The sequence below is a fragment of the Pseudophryne corroboree genome, chromosome 7, assembly GCF_028390025.1.
Source record: "Pseudophryne corroboree isolate aPseCor3 chromosome 7, aPseCor3.hap2, whole genome shotgun sequence".
Taxonomy (NCBI): Eukaryota; Metazoa; Chordata; class Amphibia; order Anura; family Myobatrachidae; genus Pseudophryne; species Pseudophryne corroboree.
Window position 1 is genome coordinate 240,620,696 of NC_086450.1, and position 18,774 is coordinate 240,639,469.

Below are 18,774 nucleotides of genomic sequence, written 5' to 3' on the forward strand. Positions count from 1 at the left end.
AAGTCAGATCCATTGAAAAAGCCACTTTCACATAATAAACTTAAGTTCCCCCATGTGTCACTCCAGCCAGCTCCCCATGTGACACTCCTGCTAGCACCCTATTATGTCACTCCAGCCAGCTCCCCATGTGACACTCCTGCTAGCACCCTCCTATATCACTCCAGCCAACTTTCCCATGTGTCACTACTTCCAGCACCCTCCTTCATCACTCCAGTCAGCTCCTCCATGTGTCACTCCTGCCAGGACCCTTCTGTGTCACTCCAGCCAGCTCCGCCTTGTGTCACTCTAGCCCACCCTCATGTGTCACTAAAGTTCCCCCACCAAGTTGTGCCATTGTTGCAGCCCCTAATGTGTTCTCTGTTTGCCAGTGGGTGTCTCGCCTCTAGTATCTGGCTTCTTCAATTTTTAGTCCCTGTAGTGCTGCTGCATGTCTGGCTGGAGTGTAGCAGTTTCTGTATCTGTTGTGGTCACATGATTTAGAGTGTTGGGATCCACACTTAAATAAAGAAAGAGCCTCATGCGGCTCAAGAGCCACTGGTTGGCCACCGCTGCTATAGCCATTAGCAAAACAGCCAATCAGACACTTTTCTCCCAACCAGAGTCTAAAAATTCAGGTTAAATGCATTCACACTAGAGGCGACCCAATGCAATCAACCCCCCCCCCCCCCCCCTGAGAAACTCAGGTTTTTCCTTGATACCCCTTTCAGACATGTGACCTGGGAATTCGCCCGCCAAGTCTAGCACCCGGCATATTCACAGGTCTCAGCTCTGTGACCCTGGTCAGGAGCAGGGTCGGGGTACCGGGACTTACTCTAGGGTTGTATCCTTTCACACAGAAATTTGCGTGCATAAACCCGGAATTGAGCTGCATGTTTAAAGGGATAAAACTGAGACATGGGAAATTTCCAGGTTGATAGACCAGGGTGTTACCTGTGTATTTCCCAGGTCTTATGTCTGAAAGGGGTAGTAGAGAACAAGGTTGCGGACTTCGACCAGGGTCGTTTCTGTTCACACATAGCAAAAACCCGAGTCGAAGCACATTCTCAAAACCCCAAGTTTTTGCACTATGTCTGAACATGGATTTTAAATATATAAAAAAAAACACAAACAAATTAGCAACTATGAAATGTAATAATTGGCCTACAGCTAGAAGTCAATGGTCTTAATAGAGAGCAAATTACTTTTAACCAGGGTTGCATAAAAATCTGATTTTTTTTATTTAAAAAAAAAATCAAATTTATTTGATTTAAATAATTTTTTATTGATTTTAATCAGATTTTTGGGATTTAAATAGGATTTTTGTAAATTAAATTTTTTTTATTAAGTAAACCGTTTAATTTTAGATGTTTACACCTTGTTTTAGTAATACATGAACAATTTTGAAGTAAGAACAATAATAAAATGAACACAGTAATAGAATAAATACACACTAAACAGTTGCATCAAGAAGTACAATTAGGCTCTGAATTTCACTCAATCAATTGTTTGAGTCTGAGTCAAACATGTACATGTCTTTTTCCACGTCCTCACGTTTGTCCTCAACAGAAAAGGCTCGGTAGCATGCAACCAGTTTATGCTTTTTAATTTCCCAATCTGTTGCGTGTTTTGGATTATACAAAACCGTACATTGAAAAAATCCTTTCAATTCCTGCACTTGATGAAACTGCGGTGAACATCTGCTTCAGAAGATTTACTACAGAAATGTATAACTGAAGTTGAGCTACATAGGACATTCACCAGGCTAGAGGAGATACTTGGCATAACGAGTCCACTTCAAATATGTATGGTGCAAATGGTTTCATGGATGCACGAAAGTTGATGATGACCGACATAATTTGACGATTATTGACATGAGCAAACTCTACAGTATAACAGTCTCAATTTCAGCAGGACTAAGCTTTTTTCCCCCTGTACCTAGGATCAAGTAGACTAGCCAGCAAGTGGGAATCTGTGAGTTCAATTTTAGCTCTTGCCTTTGCCATCTTTACTACCTTGCTGTGGTGTCCAATCTCTTCAAGATCATCTAGCAGCTTCTTCCATACTTGTACGACCTCACTGAATGTGCAGTTGCGTGTTTGAGCACGATCCAGGGCTACGGCTACAGGTTTCAGTCGAGCCAAATAATCTTCAGCACTTTGCTTAATACCGAAGTTATTAACTTTGTTAATAATGTCTTGTGGGATATCATCTTTGTTACATCACATACTCTAACAAGAATGAGCCAGTTTTTCAGAAAGGACTCCAAACAGTCTGCCATAGTATTCCAGCGTATGTCATTTGGTAGTATATACTTGGTAGAATCCCCTATATACCATCCATTATTCTCCCAACTGAGCTAAAAAAAAAAAAAAGGACTGCCCCCACCTACACGTCTATCTCTTTCTAAGCAAAAAATGTAGTTTTTTAACGTTTTGATTTAAGTCATGATTGAATCATTTTATTTAAATCGTTGATTTAATCATTTGATTTAAATTGTTTGATTTGAATCGTGCAACCCTGCTTTTAACATCAAAGGTATAAAGTAGGACTATAATACAGAGAACAAATTGCTTAGGTTTTAGCTATTTGTATATTCTGCATATGAAATTTCCTACCTAGTGCGAGTGGCTACAGTTGTAACAAGAATAGTGAGTTCTGTTTTCAAGACACAGGGGAATATTTAATAAAATAAGTGAACACATGCGCTGGAAAGAAATCAGATATTAACTAGACTGCTTAAAGGACCACTGATCCCCAACATTTTCAAATATAAAAAAAAAGCTGTTTCCTCAGAACGGCCCAGAGATATTATATGTTATTTCCATTACTTTACAGTGAAAGAGGTAATTTTATGGAAGGTCAGACAAGTTGAAGAAATCGACTTTAATGGCCACCAAACACAGATTTACCAGGATCTCTTTTGGTCTACCTCCTAGTATTCAAGTGATGCATGAAGGAACTCCCTACATGCTTCAGGACTATGAGGACGTCCACCCCTCAATCTTCTGAACTGGTTTGACTCCCTTGAGCCATCTACTTCTCAGCCTCGTAGAGACACATAGCACAAGATCTGTTATTCTAGAAGACAACATTGCATCGGCAAGAGGCCACCGCCTCCGCAGTTTCTTTGAGTTTGGACTAATTTTTTAACGCTTTATCTTCATAGTCAGAGGTACTATTATATTTCTTTTAGTATTTCTGTTATAACAATAGTGCTTATTGTTTTATCCACTCTGAGTGGTTCACTAAATTTCTCTCAATGTCTCTATGTACCACTTACCTGTAGGATGCTAGGTCTTACGGAGATGTTAGTTGCGGAAACAATGTTTGCTCTACGCTATTGATGCTGCCGTTTAGTCCCTGGGTTGGGCCTGTCTCATTTACAGGCTCTCGGTTAGGTCTACTACATAAAATTATATGCTTATTTTTCCTACTTTGTTGATAATTGTTTGGTGTTACATCCACTAGTACCCCCGTTGCCACCCCCCCCCCCCTCACCCCCGCTGTACATTATTTGACCATGGGTCCAAGCTGGGCGCCCGTGGCTTTTCTAGCAGTTTTTGTCTATGTTTGTTGTTTTTTCCTTATTTACACACTGGGATACGATGATGTACTGTTGCTGCTGTTCGGGATAACCTATTATCCGGGTGGTCTTCAGGTTGCCGACTGTCGGGATCCCGGAGGGAGAATAAATAGCGTGGCGAGCGTAGCGTGCCACCGTGCCCGCAGCGTGGCGAGCGCAGCGTGGCGAGCGCAGCGTGGCGAGCGCAGCGAGCCCGCAAGGGGCTCACTTGCGCTCGCCACGCTGTCGGTATGCTGGCGGTCGGGCTCCCGGCGCCGGTATGCTGGTCGCCGGGAGCCCGGCCGCCGGCATACCATGCTACACCCCTATTGTCCCTGTCCTCCTATGTCTGCTGTCATGTGCTACCCCTTCTTCCCTTCTGTTTCTTCTGTTCCCATTTCCCCTCTCCTGTCATTTCACAGGTAATGTTACAGTCAGATAGATATATGCTACTAAGTGATGGCTAGATTTCTTTATCTCCCTATGGCTAAATTTACGTTGTTTTCTAATAATGTAAAGGGCCTCAATATCCCATAGAAGAGGTCTCGCTTGCTGCATTCTGTACATATTGACAGGATAGATAGATAGATAGATAGATAGATAGATAGATAGATAGATAGATAGATAGATAGATAGATAGATAGCCCCTCCAGGTCTCCGGTCTCGTAATTTCCCTCAGGGATATTTTAATGATTTCTCTAGTGCCAAGGCTAGAGGGGTAGCTATTTTATTCTCCAAGTCCGTTTGGCTTAATGATTTTTCCGAGACATCAATAGGAGATGGCAGAGTACTATTAGCCACTAATGCCTCTCAAGAATTCACATTTATTACCCTTTATCTCCCTAATCCTGGTCAGTCCCACTTTCTACAGAGGTGGAATTGTTGGTTGCCATTAAGTCAACAACAGGAAAAGCCTAGGACCTGACGACTTTCCTATCTCATATTATAAAGCCTTTCTAGATAAGTTCATCCATCTTCTTTTGGGAGCGTGTAATGCAGTCTCCTTTCTCTGACTGGTCCCTAGGTGCCCATATTACTGTAATCCCAAAGGATGGCAAAGATCAGTGCCTTCCAGCAAGCTGTAGACTAGGGAAGCCAATCCCGGGCCATTTTTTCAATCCCGGGTATCGGGATTGAAAAATGGACAATCCCGAGATTCCCGAGATACCCGGGATTGGCTTTTAGCTAGGTGACCGCCCCCTCGCACCACCCCGACCCGCGCACATAACTCACCATACCGGGGGCGGCCGGGTGGGGAGCAACCTCTGATCGCTGCTGGGGGCTCCCAGCAGCGGCTGACGGCGCAGCGTGACCTCTCACACTGCACTGGGGAGCCGGAACAAGGAAGCCGGGCAGCGTCTGAGCGTCCTGTGGACGCTCAACGCTGATCCCTCAATCCCCGGGATTGGAGCTTCCAATCCTGGGATTGAATCCTGGCCATTTTTGGCCCTAAATCCCGGGATCCCGCCGATCCCGATCCCGGGATTGGCCACCATATTGTAGACCAAGCTCCCTCTTAAATGTTGGAGTTAAGCTATATGCCCAGCTCATGGCGAACCGTCTAGGACCGATACTTCCGAGTATTATCCATTCCGATCAAGTTGGCTTTATGCTAGATAAAGAAGCGAGAGACAATACCTTTAAAGTGATCAATTTGACTGTCCAGGCACAGAGCTCCCATGTCACAATGATGCACCTCTCTACTAACGCGAGAAGGCCTTTGATCGGGTGGATTGGGGCTTTATGAAGGTGGGCCTGAGACGGTTGGGCCTGGGGCAGGTATTTTTGCAGAAGATCCTATGTTTATATAGGGCATCATCGGCGCAGATCAGAATAAACGGGATACTTTTTGACAATGTTAAAATATCTAATGGTACACATGAGGGATGCCCTCTATCGCCATTGTTTTTTCTACTTTGTATGGAGGCCTTGGTGAGGGCGATTAGAGGCCATCCAAATATTACTGGATTGAAAATTGGATTGATCATTGTTTGGCTCTTTTTGCTGATGATTTGCAGGCAATTATAAACAACCCAGTGACTTCTCTGCCCAACATTATGAGCGAATATAACTACTTTAGATTTGACTGTCCAATTTTAAAATTAATTATGCAAAATCTATGGCACTGAATATCACAGCCTCCTGGGAGACTGTTTCTATTTTGGCTGCTTCCTTTCCATTTGGCACAAACAAAGTTAGGTATTAAAGGTGAGCGCTGTTTCTTCCCAAGGACATGTGCAGAAGATAGTTATTCAATGTCCAATTTTTTAAAAACATTTTTTATTTTTATCCATGATAATTTGGTGACACAGTGCACATTATACATGGATTGGACATACGTAGATAAAACATAAAATAGTTAAAATGAATTATTGCACAGACCCTTAAATGTAAACAGATGATGCAAAAAAATGGTGAACTGCTCAATCAGATAGTGATGTCACTCAGGTGCTAAAAGGGAGGGGTAATTCTGTGAAGGAAAAAACAATGGTTCCCTAATGCACACTGAGTGAATAATATTCCTACATAATAGTCAGATAATACGGAGATCTTGGTTGCGTATATCTGCAGATATAGGGTTAAGCCCCCAGGCCGATCGACAAGGCCTCTCCGTCACTGGGGGTCCCTAATATTAGGTATGGGTCCGGGGTGCAGGACCCCATAATGTCGGCACAGGTCGGCTACCCCAGGTCAGCACACAGGTGAGAGTTAATAGGGTTAATAAGAAGCACAGAAGTGCTATGTGAGTGGTGTGGTATCCCCAGGTAAGCTGGCTCTCAGATGCTGTAGGAGCCATTACCATGTGGCCTTACACTGGGAATTCAACCCAGACATATTTGGAATTATTTATGGGGTGGGTGTGGGGTGTGGTGGCCCCTGTGTCGGTATCGCTGGGCTGCTTCAGGTCGGCACACCCTAACACTTTATTAACACTTATGAGTTTCCCTATCACTTTGTATATATTTTTGTATTATTTTAATCACACCACTCACATAGCACTTCTGTGCTTCTTATTAACCCTATTAACTCTCACCTGTGTGCTGACCTGGGGTAGCCGACCTGTGCCGACATTATGGGGTCCTGCACCCCGGACCCATACCTAATATTAGGGACCCCCAGTGACGGAGAGGCCTTGTCGATCGGCCTGGGGGCTTAACCCTATATCTGCAGATATACGCAACCAAGATCTCCGTATTATCTGACTATTATGTAGGAATATTATTCACTCAGTGTGCATTAGGGAACCATTGTTTTTTCCTTCACAGAATTACCCCTCCCTTTTAGCACCTGAGTGACATCACTATCTGATTGAGCAGTTCACCATTTTTTTGCATTGTATTGAGAGGCATGAACGGGTCAGCATTAGGAGGGATTGCTGACTCTAGACTGCCATAGGGGGAAGTCAGGGGTATCCCCAGGTAAGCTGGCTCTCAGATGCTGTAGGAGCCATTACCATGTGGCCTTACACTGGGAATTCAACCCAGACATATTTGGAATTATTTATGGGGTGGGTGTGGGGTGTGGTGGCCCCTGTGTCGGTATCGCTGGGCTGCTTCAGGTCGGCACACCCTAACACTTTATTAACACTTATGAGTTTCCCTATCACTTTGTATATATTTTTGTATTATTTTAATCACACCACTCACATAGCACTTCTGTGCTTCTTATTAACCCTATTAACTCTCACCTGTGTGCTGACCTGGGGTAGCCGACCTGTGCCGACATTATGGGGTCCTGCACCCCGGACCCATACCTAATATTAGGGACCCCCAGTGACGGAGAGGCCTTGTCGATCGGCCTGGGGGCTTAACCCTATATCTGCAGATATACGCAACCAAGATCTCCGTATTATCTGACTATTATGTAGGAATATTATTCACTCAGTGTGCATTAGGGAACCATTGTTTTTTCCTTCATGTAAACAGATGACAAAGCAGTCTAAGTGCAAATCATGAATGGTGGAACTTCTGGCTCATACCGTGAGAGGCATGTGGTGTGTGCCTTCGATGTAAATGGGGTTCCAGCTGGCAGCCCAGCAACACACCACACACTTGCCAATGTAGATGGATATCACCGGTTTCTGGTAAGAGTCCAGGAAGATCACAGTCCCATTAGTAGTACGGCACCATTCCATTTACCTGGCACTCCTCTTACATTAAGTATCTAGGAATACTAATCCCAAAACGGTGGCCTTGAACCATACTCCTCTTCTACGTAAAATTCAACAAGAACTTGCACAATGGCTCACTCATAAGTTCTCTTGCCTGGGAAGAATAAATATAGTCAGAATGAATATACTCCCCTGTCTTCTCTAACTTTTCCAGGCTATACCCCTGACACTTTCCCTCACTTTTTTTATCAGATGCACATAACGCTATTCACAATTTTGTCTGGGATGGGGGGGTCGGAAACACAAATTCAAACAAGTCAATCTTTTTAGGCGTAAAACACAGGGAGGTCAGCAGCCACTTATGGTTTCAGCTTATTATCAAGATTCAATGTTACATAGAATACTAGATTGGTCTAGGGGTCTGAGATGGAAGCAACAACAAAAAAAAACCCTTAAACTGGCAATATCCAGGGCGTTATCTCCCCTTACGCCTGTACTCAATAATCCTTTATTTCCTCCAGGGACATTAGATCAGATGGCGACAGGCAGGTATTACCAGATTTGGCCATTAAGGGGGATATGTACTAAGCCTTAGAGTGTGATTAAGTAGAGAGAGATAGAGTACCAGCCAAACAGCTCTTAACTGTCATGTTACAGGTTATGTTTGCAAAATGGCAGTTAGGGGCGGATTGGTTGGTAATTATCTCTGTCCAATTTATCTAGGGGTAGTGTTCTGACTGAATCTGCAGACCAGCGCTCTGGAGAGAAGCCCATAGGCTTCTATGGAGTAACACCAGTCATTTCCCTCCGCGGCGGCTAGCTGTTAGTACAGTCGGAAAATGCGGTAAACAGGGGTTTACAGCATATTCCGTTTAGTACATTCCGCTCAATGTCTGCAGAGAAAGTCTACAAATCTGCCAGTCACTGTCTGCTTGATTATGACTTACACAGAAACACAGAATTTGACGACAGATAAGAAACATTTGGCACATCTAGGAAACCGACGCAAGCACGGGGAGAATATACAAACTCAACTCAGTTAGAGCCATAGTAGGAATTGAACCCCTGACCTCAGTGCTGTGAGGCAGTAATGCTAACTACTACACCATCCTTATATGGGAACCTGTGACAGAGGGGTGAAATAGAGTTGGATAGGCATACGTAGGGAAGGATCAAATCCGTCAGGTTTTACTCCAGTTTTGTCATGTATAATATGAAGCTTGGTAGTATACAACTTTTGCTACATCATTTTTTAATTCACTGAACAATTGTGCACAGAATGTGTATTACTGCCCTTAGAAGAACCCACTGTCCATGTAGTAAACAGGGTATCCTCTACAATTTATGGTTCTGGGGGGCATATTCTGTCTTATAACCCATGGTGTGAGATGCAGCAAACATACGCAGACTGATTCTTTGGTAACTGTGTGTACATGGGGATGGGGGGGGGCGCACCCTATATCATGTGGGGAAGGACAATTTATAATAAGAAAGCTCATAAGTTATATATGTGATCTGATCATTGCTCTTTATACCATGCTGTAAAATAAACCCCACAGTCATCCAGCAAAATCCTCACTAAATGTTTTAAAGACACTTTATTCATTGATTTTAATTGTACATGACATTGTGCTTGATTGCTCTTTTAGTACGGTCTGGAATATTAATGTTCAGGGCTTCCAATTTTGATGTATTCATTTGTAATCGAGACATCTCTGAGAACTCATCAAATTAATTAAATAAATTAGTTAAACTAATAATCCACATTGAAAGTTCATTAGCATAGACACATATGTGAAATTCTATATTCTTTTTACATTCAGGACACACTGGCATCAATTCTAACATTATTAGCCAGAAGCTGTGTCACTAAGGATAACACAGAGGAAGACAAGAGCCAGGATGTGTCATTAACCCACAGACAGAGCATAGAATATTACCGTTTCCCTCCAAATTAGTACAGGGTATCGTAACACTTTCCCTGTAACTGACAACAATCCCAATTTAGACTAAGCCTTCATTTTAGGTGACTGTAATGGAAAAGGCATGTTTTATACAAAATGGGTGTTGTTTTGATACACTGGATCTATAATGTGGTCTATTCTGCTCCAAAATGTCCAATCTGGAATGTTGGCAGGTACAGATATGTCCAGATACACTATCCTCAAATCATGCCAAATAGCCATGCTTGTCGTTCAAGTCTTTGCAACTTATTGTGCCAAGCGTTTCACCAGAGAACATGCAACTTTCTGCATCACTAATGCGGAAAAAAAAACAATTCAAGGGTATCCTGAATACTGGCATTTCATGTAGCTTCTGTGTGCGGTTCAATCACTAATCTGGGTAAAAAGACACACGATAGAAGACTGAAACAAGTCACCCATGCCTTGTGCCATTAAGCGTTATGCTTGAGCTGCAACTTTCCTGCAATTCCTCTGCAACAATGGTAGTAACCTAATGTGCCAAGTACACTTTAAGCAACTTTGTATGCAAATATGATGAGAATAAAGTTCAAATGTATGGATATTGCTACCTGTGGCAGAGTATCTTAGTGGCATGAAGTATCTCACATCATATGGCGCAATAAGCTAGGTGAGTGAGGACACATCTGTATGTCTCCCTCCTACAACAGTGTGAAGTGTAACACTTGTTTCAATAAAGGAGCATTATACCTCTAAGCCAGTGGCTACATTATGCAAGTGAATTCATACATGGAATATGGAAGTGGAGACCAGTAGACATGCTTTCACTTTGAAATCCCTGTGCAAGCACAAGATTCAGACAGACATTAATAATCTGGAGACATTGTTAGAGCTCACCTTGAAAGGTAAGGATGGGATGTTCTCTCTTCATACACTGCTCTTCCATATTTGAATACTCTGCTCTTACTTTGTGCGCTGAGAGGTGGAATATTAAAATAGAGATGGTTGGCAACGACAGGGAGAGCACCCATAGCCTGGACATGATGGAGAAAAGCCACACGTCTATCTTCCACAGGAAGCTCTATGGCAAGACCTGTAAGAAAAAGGTGTATCATTGTTTGTGTATACAAAATAAGCTGTTTCTAGTGAAACAGGGACATAATTGTGAATTGATTATTGGGTATCCCAAATGTCACCCTGTGAGCATAAATATAACTGTAACCAATAAGTGTGACTTATCAATTAGAATACAGGAGATAAGAATATCTTTACTTCTTTCTTTTATGACCTAACTTGGGATAGCCCTTGTTCCAGCTGTGCCCCAATATTCTTATTTAGCAACTGCACTCTAACTTGGACAAACCAATTGTTACTGTAATGTGTATATATATATATATATATATATATATGTACCTCATGGACACAGACTTCAATGTGCAAACTTTCGGGCTTTATTGCCCTTCGTCAGGCAGTGTACAAATATATATATATATATAGAAATATATATATATATACGTACATATTGAGTTCAGTTCCTGAACAAGGGACTTTCTGGTATAGTATGTGCTCCCTCTATTTGCATAGGAGTCCTCAGAGTGCTCCATTTTTTATCGCATTCCAATAACATACTGGCAGGATAAATGCTTCTGACAATAAAATAAGTAATGTGTACTGTATGTATCCAGTAATAGCAAGATTCATGCATGTGGTTGGGAATATAGGGGCAGATGTATTAACCTGGAGACGGCATAAGGAAGTGATAAACCAGTGATATGTGCAAGGTGATAAAGGCAGCAGCCAATCAGATCCTAACTGTTAATTTACATATTGGAGCTGATTGGCTGGTGTCTGTCACCTTGCACATATCACTGGTTTATCACTTCCTTATGCCTTCTCCAGGTTAATACATCAGCCCCATAGAGTCAAAGCCCTACTGGGGCGGGGGGTGGTCTTCAGTATGCCGGTGGTCGGGCTCCCGGCGCTCAGTATACCGGCGCCGGGAGCCCGACAGCCGGCATACCGACACTTATTCTCCCTCGTGGGGGTCCACGACCCCCCTGGAGGGAGAATAAAATAGTGTGGCGCGCGTAGCGCGCCACCGTGCCCGTAGCGTGGCGAGCGCAGCGAGCCCGCAAGGGGCTCATTTGCGCTCGCCACACTGTAGGTAAGCCGGGAGCCCGGCCGCCGGCATATCGTAGTGAACCCGGGGCGGGGACTGATGTGAATGATTGAAAGATTTTCTGTAAAGCTCTGCAGAATATATTTATGCTACAGTATATACTGTAACTAACTTAATAAATAAAAATGTAAATTATGGGTGTGGTATGGAATGTCGACCACACTTAGGTCAAGTGTCTAGGTCGACCACAGTTGGTCGACAGTAACTAGGTCGACATGGTCTAGGTCGACAGGTCAAAAGGTCGACATGAGGTTTTTTAAAAATGTTGGTGTCGTTTTCGCTGTACAGTAACCGGGAACCCCAATTAGCGCTCGGCACAGGTTACCGTTCCCAATCGCAGTCCACGTGGATCGTATGAAAAAGTTAAAAAAAAGAAAAAATGTGAAACCTCATTGTTGACCTTTTGACCTGTCGACATAGAACATTGTCGACCTAGAGACCCTGTCAACCTAGAAAACCTGTCGACCTAGTTACTGTCGACCAATCGTTGTCGACCTAGACACTGCCGTCCTAGTTACTGTCGACCTAGAGAACGGATACCGTAAATGATATAGTGAAAACATATTCATTTTGTTGGTGTCTTAGAACTTAGTAAATTGGCTGAGGAAGTTTGACTTTTTCTGGGACTGAACTTTTAAAGAACAAGTTTCAACAACACAACCTTTATCATTTCTGTAAAAGAGCTGATATAATCACTATGTGCTGCTCTATTCCGAATCCTGCTCAAGCATCAGTAGCTGGAGCCCAAATGTCAGGAACTTACAAAAGGTGAAAATGTCAGTGTTTGTGCTTCTCTTCCAGACCCTGCCCCAATTCTCCCTGGATCCTGCCCAATTCTCCCAGGCAACACTAACCCGAACTTGCACTGGAAAAACAGCATTTTGTTTATTTTAATTACACGTACTTAATTAATTGTGATATTGATCTATATAAAGCTATTTTGCTTTGTGAGGAAACAATACAACTCTGCCATCACATCCTTAATGACAGAAGTTCTTCCACTTAACATTGATAATGTAATTATTCTTAATTACTTTACTTTGGGTACAAGGACATTGGGTATTTAAACATAACAATATTAAAATATAATTAATAGGGTTTTTTTTGTTTTTTATTTGTAGTGCCAAATATTTTAGAAGCAAAAGATCAGGGAAACACAGCTCAAACTGTTCTGCAACCATTTCAGGGGCTGGACCCTCAAGATAAAAATACTTGTCTTAAAAATTATTCAAATGGGATACTAAGATCCCCTGTATACTCATATGATGTTCTACATACTGTAGCAACATGTATGGATTTCATTGTACAAGCTATATAACAGAAATAAAACATAACTAGCAATAAAGTAATATAAGGAGATATAATAACCCTTTTTAAAAGAGATTACATTCTATATTAGAAGTGTTCTTCTGTCCATTGTCTCATTTGAAATATTTACAGCACTCTGTTATCCCTCATTACAGGCAAAACAAACTAAAAAAAAAATGTTGTGCAAAATATTTAATTTTTATTAATTAATTAGTTAATGATCACTGCATTCACAGTAAAGAGTTACATTGCTGTGATGATTTTCTGTACTCCGGTATGTTAGTATCTGGGGCAGTTTAGCCATTGACCATTATGGGGTCTATTTAATTGAAGTCGGACCTGCCGTCTAGTTGGAAAGACGTCAGTTTCGGACTTTTTTAAGGTCGAATCATGATTCGATCTATTTAATGGGGCTGCCGTTTTTCCGACTTGTCGGAAAACACGTGGATCGGCGGATTAGCTAAAACCTGTCGGATCAAATCCATCAGGTTTTACTACCGTTTTCGACAATGTCAATCCGACTTCAAAAAAAGTGCGATTGGCATTGGCGAAAACGTCCAAAACCAGTCGGATTTGCCCGCAAATTGAATACTTCATTGTCGGATCCTCTCCGTCGGAGAAGATACGTCAAGAATTGAATAGACCGAACATCGGTAACAACAGTGACACCTGCAGGTTACAAAAATATAGTAACCAAGGGTCTTATCTAGAGTCAGCCTCAAATTAGGATTTTTCGCACTATGCATACTGTACTTGATTTTTCAGAATATGCAACTTGAGAGTTGGTGCAACTACAGAGCTAAGACAGGAGCAGGAACAGATGTGAATTCACAGAAAGGGCTCCAAGGTGACTGCAGGGGGCGTGCAGTCGCAATGAAAGTACAGTAAAGAGTAGTTGTGTAATAATAAATTGCATCCGGTCGAAAAACAAACTTGTTTCCTAAAATTATTTAAAACAGCAAGAGCAAGGTTTAAACAGTAATTTTACACTACGAGCAACCCTCATTTTTCACAAATAAAGCTTCATACACAATTGTGGTAAGAGAAGCCTACATGAATATATATAATTTATAAGTGCCGGAATGATGTCTGGCAGATGTCATTGACACTGTCAATAAATAGGTCACTGGTATACAAGTTTTTTTTACAAATTGAAAATTGTTTAAGTTTAAGACAGAGGGGGGTATTCAATTAGCCTCGATATTGCAGCAATTTACCATGATTGCTGTTTTCGCCATTTTAATGTCTTTTTTGCAGCAAAAACTGACTTTTCGTGGGTATGCGTGGGTATGCGCGCTCCCGTGATTCGCCCTAGTCAAATGATCAAAATCAGGACTGCCACGAAAAATTGTGCCGAAAGTGAAAAGTGAAAAATGAGTAAATCTGTCCGTATCCCACAAAAAAGCTAAACCAACATGGGAACACAGTATAAAAGTTTATTATTGGTTATAATAATCATATTTCTGGTACTTAAATTGGGTCAAATCGCTGTTATATGCTTTTTTTTTTTGTGTAAAAAAAATTGATAGAAAGCTATTTTTTCCCCAGCAAAATAAGTACTAAAATTAAACTTGGGGTACATAAAAATGGGTATAAGTATATATTTGGGTCATTTTAGGGGACTACAAAAAAAGTGGAAACAGACCGATTACTCCCATCTTTAACTCTAAAAACATTTAACCCACTCATAAAGCACCCTAATATACCTGTCCCATACCTTGTAACCCAATTTCCATCATTTTGTACTTTTTCACCCCAAAAATGACATGTCATTATTGGGCAATTAAAAATAATGAAAAACTTCTAAGTGACTAAATAGTCATTCAGGGCGTTGTCCCAGGGGTTCAGAACCAAATCCCAACATTTTTAACTTAAAATAGGTATTTATCAACTGCTCAGAGTCAGTGAATTGAAATTCACTGTAAAATTACATGAAAAAAAATGTTTTTGCAGACAACTGAATAGGCATTTGGCAAATTTACAGTGATTTGCGGTAAATTTGTGTCTTTTTACTGCAAAGGCGCGATTTTGACGGTAATTGAATTTCCCCTGATCCTGAACAAGGCTCCAAAATAACAAAGTGCATAAAAAGAATAAATAAAAAATATATTGCCTAATTGTATAATAATTTATGTAAACAAAACATTTAATATGTCTTCCAGTTTGTTAGGTTGCATGTACTGCATTGTATAACGATGAGACATTTATAATACCATGCTCCAATGAGCAATAAGTGACTTAAGTTACTGTACGTTGTGAGGGTGATAACAAAAAAGTAAACCCCGGCTTCCTGACACACAATGATGAAGCATTCCCCACTAACAGTAAAGTTAGTGAAAAGTAGACTTTTCACCTTTAAATGAAACAGAGAGCGTGAGAGAAAGTAAATATTCCAGAAAAATATAAATTGCTTCCAATGGGATTCTTTTTATTTACAACTGCAAAATCCAATAATCCTGCTGGCCTCCCTCCGAGGCAGCTACATATGTTTATTTCCACCTCTTACTACATCAGATTTGTACTTTTAAGGACAATTAACTTGAGAGTCTGCTCCAGGCGCAGAGGCCATTAATAAAACCAATACAATCTGCATTCCTATACAAAGAGTGTATAATCCTGACTATACATTATTCCCTTCTAGTAGTCAAATTAGAGAACTGTATACAGGAATACTGGGGTGAAATATTTCATACCTCACTAAGGGAGACATGTACTAAGCAGTGATAAAAGAGGCGAAGTGGGCCAGTGGAGAAGTTGCCCATGGCAACCAATCAGCATTGACATAACATTTATAATTTGCATACTATAACCGTACACACAGCAGCTGATTGGTTGCCATGGGCAACTTCTCCACTGGCTCACTTCTCCACTTTTATCACTACTTAGTACATGTCCCCCTAACTTCCCAATCTTTCACAATTATGTCAGTTCATCTCTGAGATGGATGCTGCAGCCACCTTCGTTTCTCCCAACCGTCCAGATTTCTGTGAGACACTCCCATTTTGTGAAACCGAACAAAGAGGTGAATTAGTAATGGAGGCATGGAAAAAGTGAAATATGGTCATGTTTAGAAAATCAAGGGCATGATTATTACCAGTGACTATGGTGGGTATACATTACATTCTTTCTTTGTACTTGTCTGGTGCATAATTATATGTACTTAAGAAAATAAGACTTTAATTACCTACCGGTAAATCCTTTTCTCGTAGTCCGTAGAGGATACTGGGGTCCACATTAGTACCATGGGGTATAGACGAGTCCATTAGGAGCCATGGGCACTTTAAGAAATCAATAGTGCGGGCTGGCTCCTCCCTCTATGCCCCTCCCACCAGACTCAGTCTAGAAACTGTGCCCAAGGAGATGGACATACTTCGAGAGAAGAATTTAACCGAACAGTGGTGAGATTTGAACCAGCACACACAAACAAGAGGAAAGCCATGCTAACCAAACTGAACAGGAACAGCAACAGCTGAACCAACAACATTACGCAACTAAGTTTCAGGGCAGGAAACACGAAGCACTGGGCGGGCGCCCAGTATCCTTTACGGACTACGAGAAAAGGATTTACCGGTAGGTAAGTAAAATCCTATTTTCTCTTGCGTCCTAGAGGATACTGGGGTCCACATTAGTACCATGGGGATGTACCAAAGCCCCCAAACCAGGTGGGAGAGTGCTGAGCTTCCTGCAGGACTGACTGACCAAACTAAAGGTCCTCAGAGGCCAAAGTATCGAACTTGTAGAACTTAGCAAACGTGTTCGATCCTGACCAAGTAGCTGCTTGGCAGAGCTATAAAGCCGAGACACCCCGGGCAGCCACCCAGGAAGAAACCACTGACCTAATAGAGTGGGCCTGTACTTTAGGAACTGGCAATCCTGCCGATGAATAAGACTGCTGGATAGTAAGCCTGATCCAGCGAGCAATAGACTGCTTTGAAGCAGGACACCCAATTTCCTTGGGATCATAGAGAACAAACAGCGAGTCAGATTTTCTGTGACGAGCTGTCCTCTTCACATAGATCCTCAAAGCCCTCACAACATCCAGGGACTTTGAGGTAGCAGAGTTGTCAGTAAGCACCGGAACCACAGTAGGTTGGTTGATATGAAACGCAGACACCACCTTAGGAAGAAATTGCTGACGAGTTCAGCTCTATCCTCATGAAAAAACAAATAGGTGCTTTTGTGAGACAATGCCCCCAGTTCGAACACACGCCTTGCGGAAGCCAAGGCTAACAGTGTAACAGTTTTCCAAGTAAGAACCTGAACGTCAACCTCCTGTAAAGGTTCAAACCAGTCCGACTGCAGAAACTGCAACACCACGTTAAGATCCCAAGGTGCCGTGGGAGGCACAAAGGGCGGTAAGATGTGCAGAATACCCTTCAAGAATGTCTGAACCTCAGGGAGGGAAGCCAATTGTTTGTGGAAGAAAATAGACAAGTCCGAAATCTGGACTTTCAAGGAGCCAAAACGTAGGCCCACATCCACACCTGACTGTAGAAAAAGGAGAAAACGTCCCAGTTGAAATTCCACTGCAGGAAATTTCCTGTTTTCACACCACGAGACATATTTTTTTCCAAATACGGTGGTAATGTTTAGACGTTACCCCTTTCCTAGCTTGGATCAGGGTTGGAATAACCTTGTTCGGAATACCTTTCCAGGCTAAAATCTGACATTCAACTTCCATGCCATCAAACGTAGCCGCAGTAAATATTGATAGACGGATGGCTCCTGTTGCAGAAGGTCCTCTCGCAGATGTAGAGGCCACGGGTCCTCCAGGAGCAACTCCAGTAGATCCGCGCACCAGGCCCTTCTCGGCCAATCTGGAGCAATGAGAATCGCTTGAACATTTCCCCTTTTTATTCTTTTGAGAATTCTTGGAATCAGTGGAAGAGGTGGGAACACGTAAAGCATCTGGTAAACCCATGGAGTCACCAGAGCGTCCACCGCCACTGCTTGTGGGTCCCTCGACCTGGAACAATAGCGCTTTAGCTTATTGTTGAGACGAGAGGCCATCATGTCTATCTGTGGAATTCCCCACCGACTTGTCAAGGACTCGAACACCTGCGGGTGAAGGTCCCACTCTCCTGGATGGAGGTCGTGTCTGCTGTGGAAGTCCGCTTACCAGTTGTCTATTCCCGGAATGAAGATTGCCGACAGCGCCACCGCGTGTCTTTCTGCCCAGAGGAGAATTTTTGTTACCTCTGACATTGGAGCTCTCCTTTTTGTTCCGCCCTGTCGATTTATGTACGTTACGGTCGTCACATTGTCCAAATGAACCTGAATGGCTTGATCTTGAAGAAGATGCGATGACTGTAGAAGGGCGTTTGTATATGGCCCTTAATTCCAGAATGTTGATCGGAAGAATGGCTTCCTGACTTGACCATTGGGTGACTGCTCCCCAACCTCTGAGGCTTGCGTCCATAGTTAGCAGAATCTAATTTTTAATCCCGAACCATCGACCCTCGGTCAGGTGAGAAGTATGGAGCCACCATAGAAGAGAAATCCTGGCTTTTGGCGACAGACGTATCCTCTGGTGCAAGTGAAGATGTGATCCGGACCATTTGTCCAACAGATCCAGCTGGAATGGCCTGGCATGAAACCTTCCGTACTGCAGAGCTTCGTAAGAGGCGACCATCTTCCCCAGAAGGCGAATGCACAGATGCACCGATATCCGGGTTGGTTTTAGGACATCCTGCACCATTGACTGGATTACCAA

General features: G+C 42.4%; 1 protein-coding gene across 4 annotated transcripts in view; it reads right to left on the minus strand.

The window, feature by feature from the left end:
• Nucleotides 1-18,774, minus strand: part of SEMA5B (semaphorin 5B) — a 750,739-nt gene that overhangs the window by 440,219 nt on the left and 291,746 nt on the right. For all 4 annotated transcript variants that reach the window (XM_063934055.1, XM_063934058.1, XM_063934057.1 and 1 more), the window contains one exon: nt 10,472-10,667. In XM_063934055.1, the coding sequence (XP_063790125.1) occupies nt 10,472-10,616 (145 nt within the window). In that variant the 5' untranslated portion in view covers nt 10,617-10,667. The remainder of the gene's footprint in view (nt 1-10,471; nt 10,668-18,774) is intronic.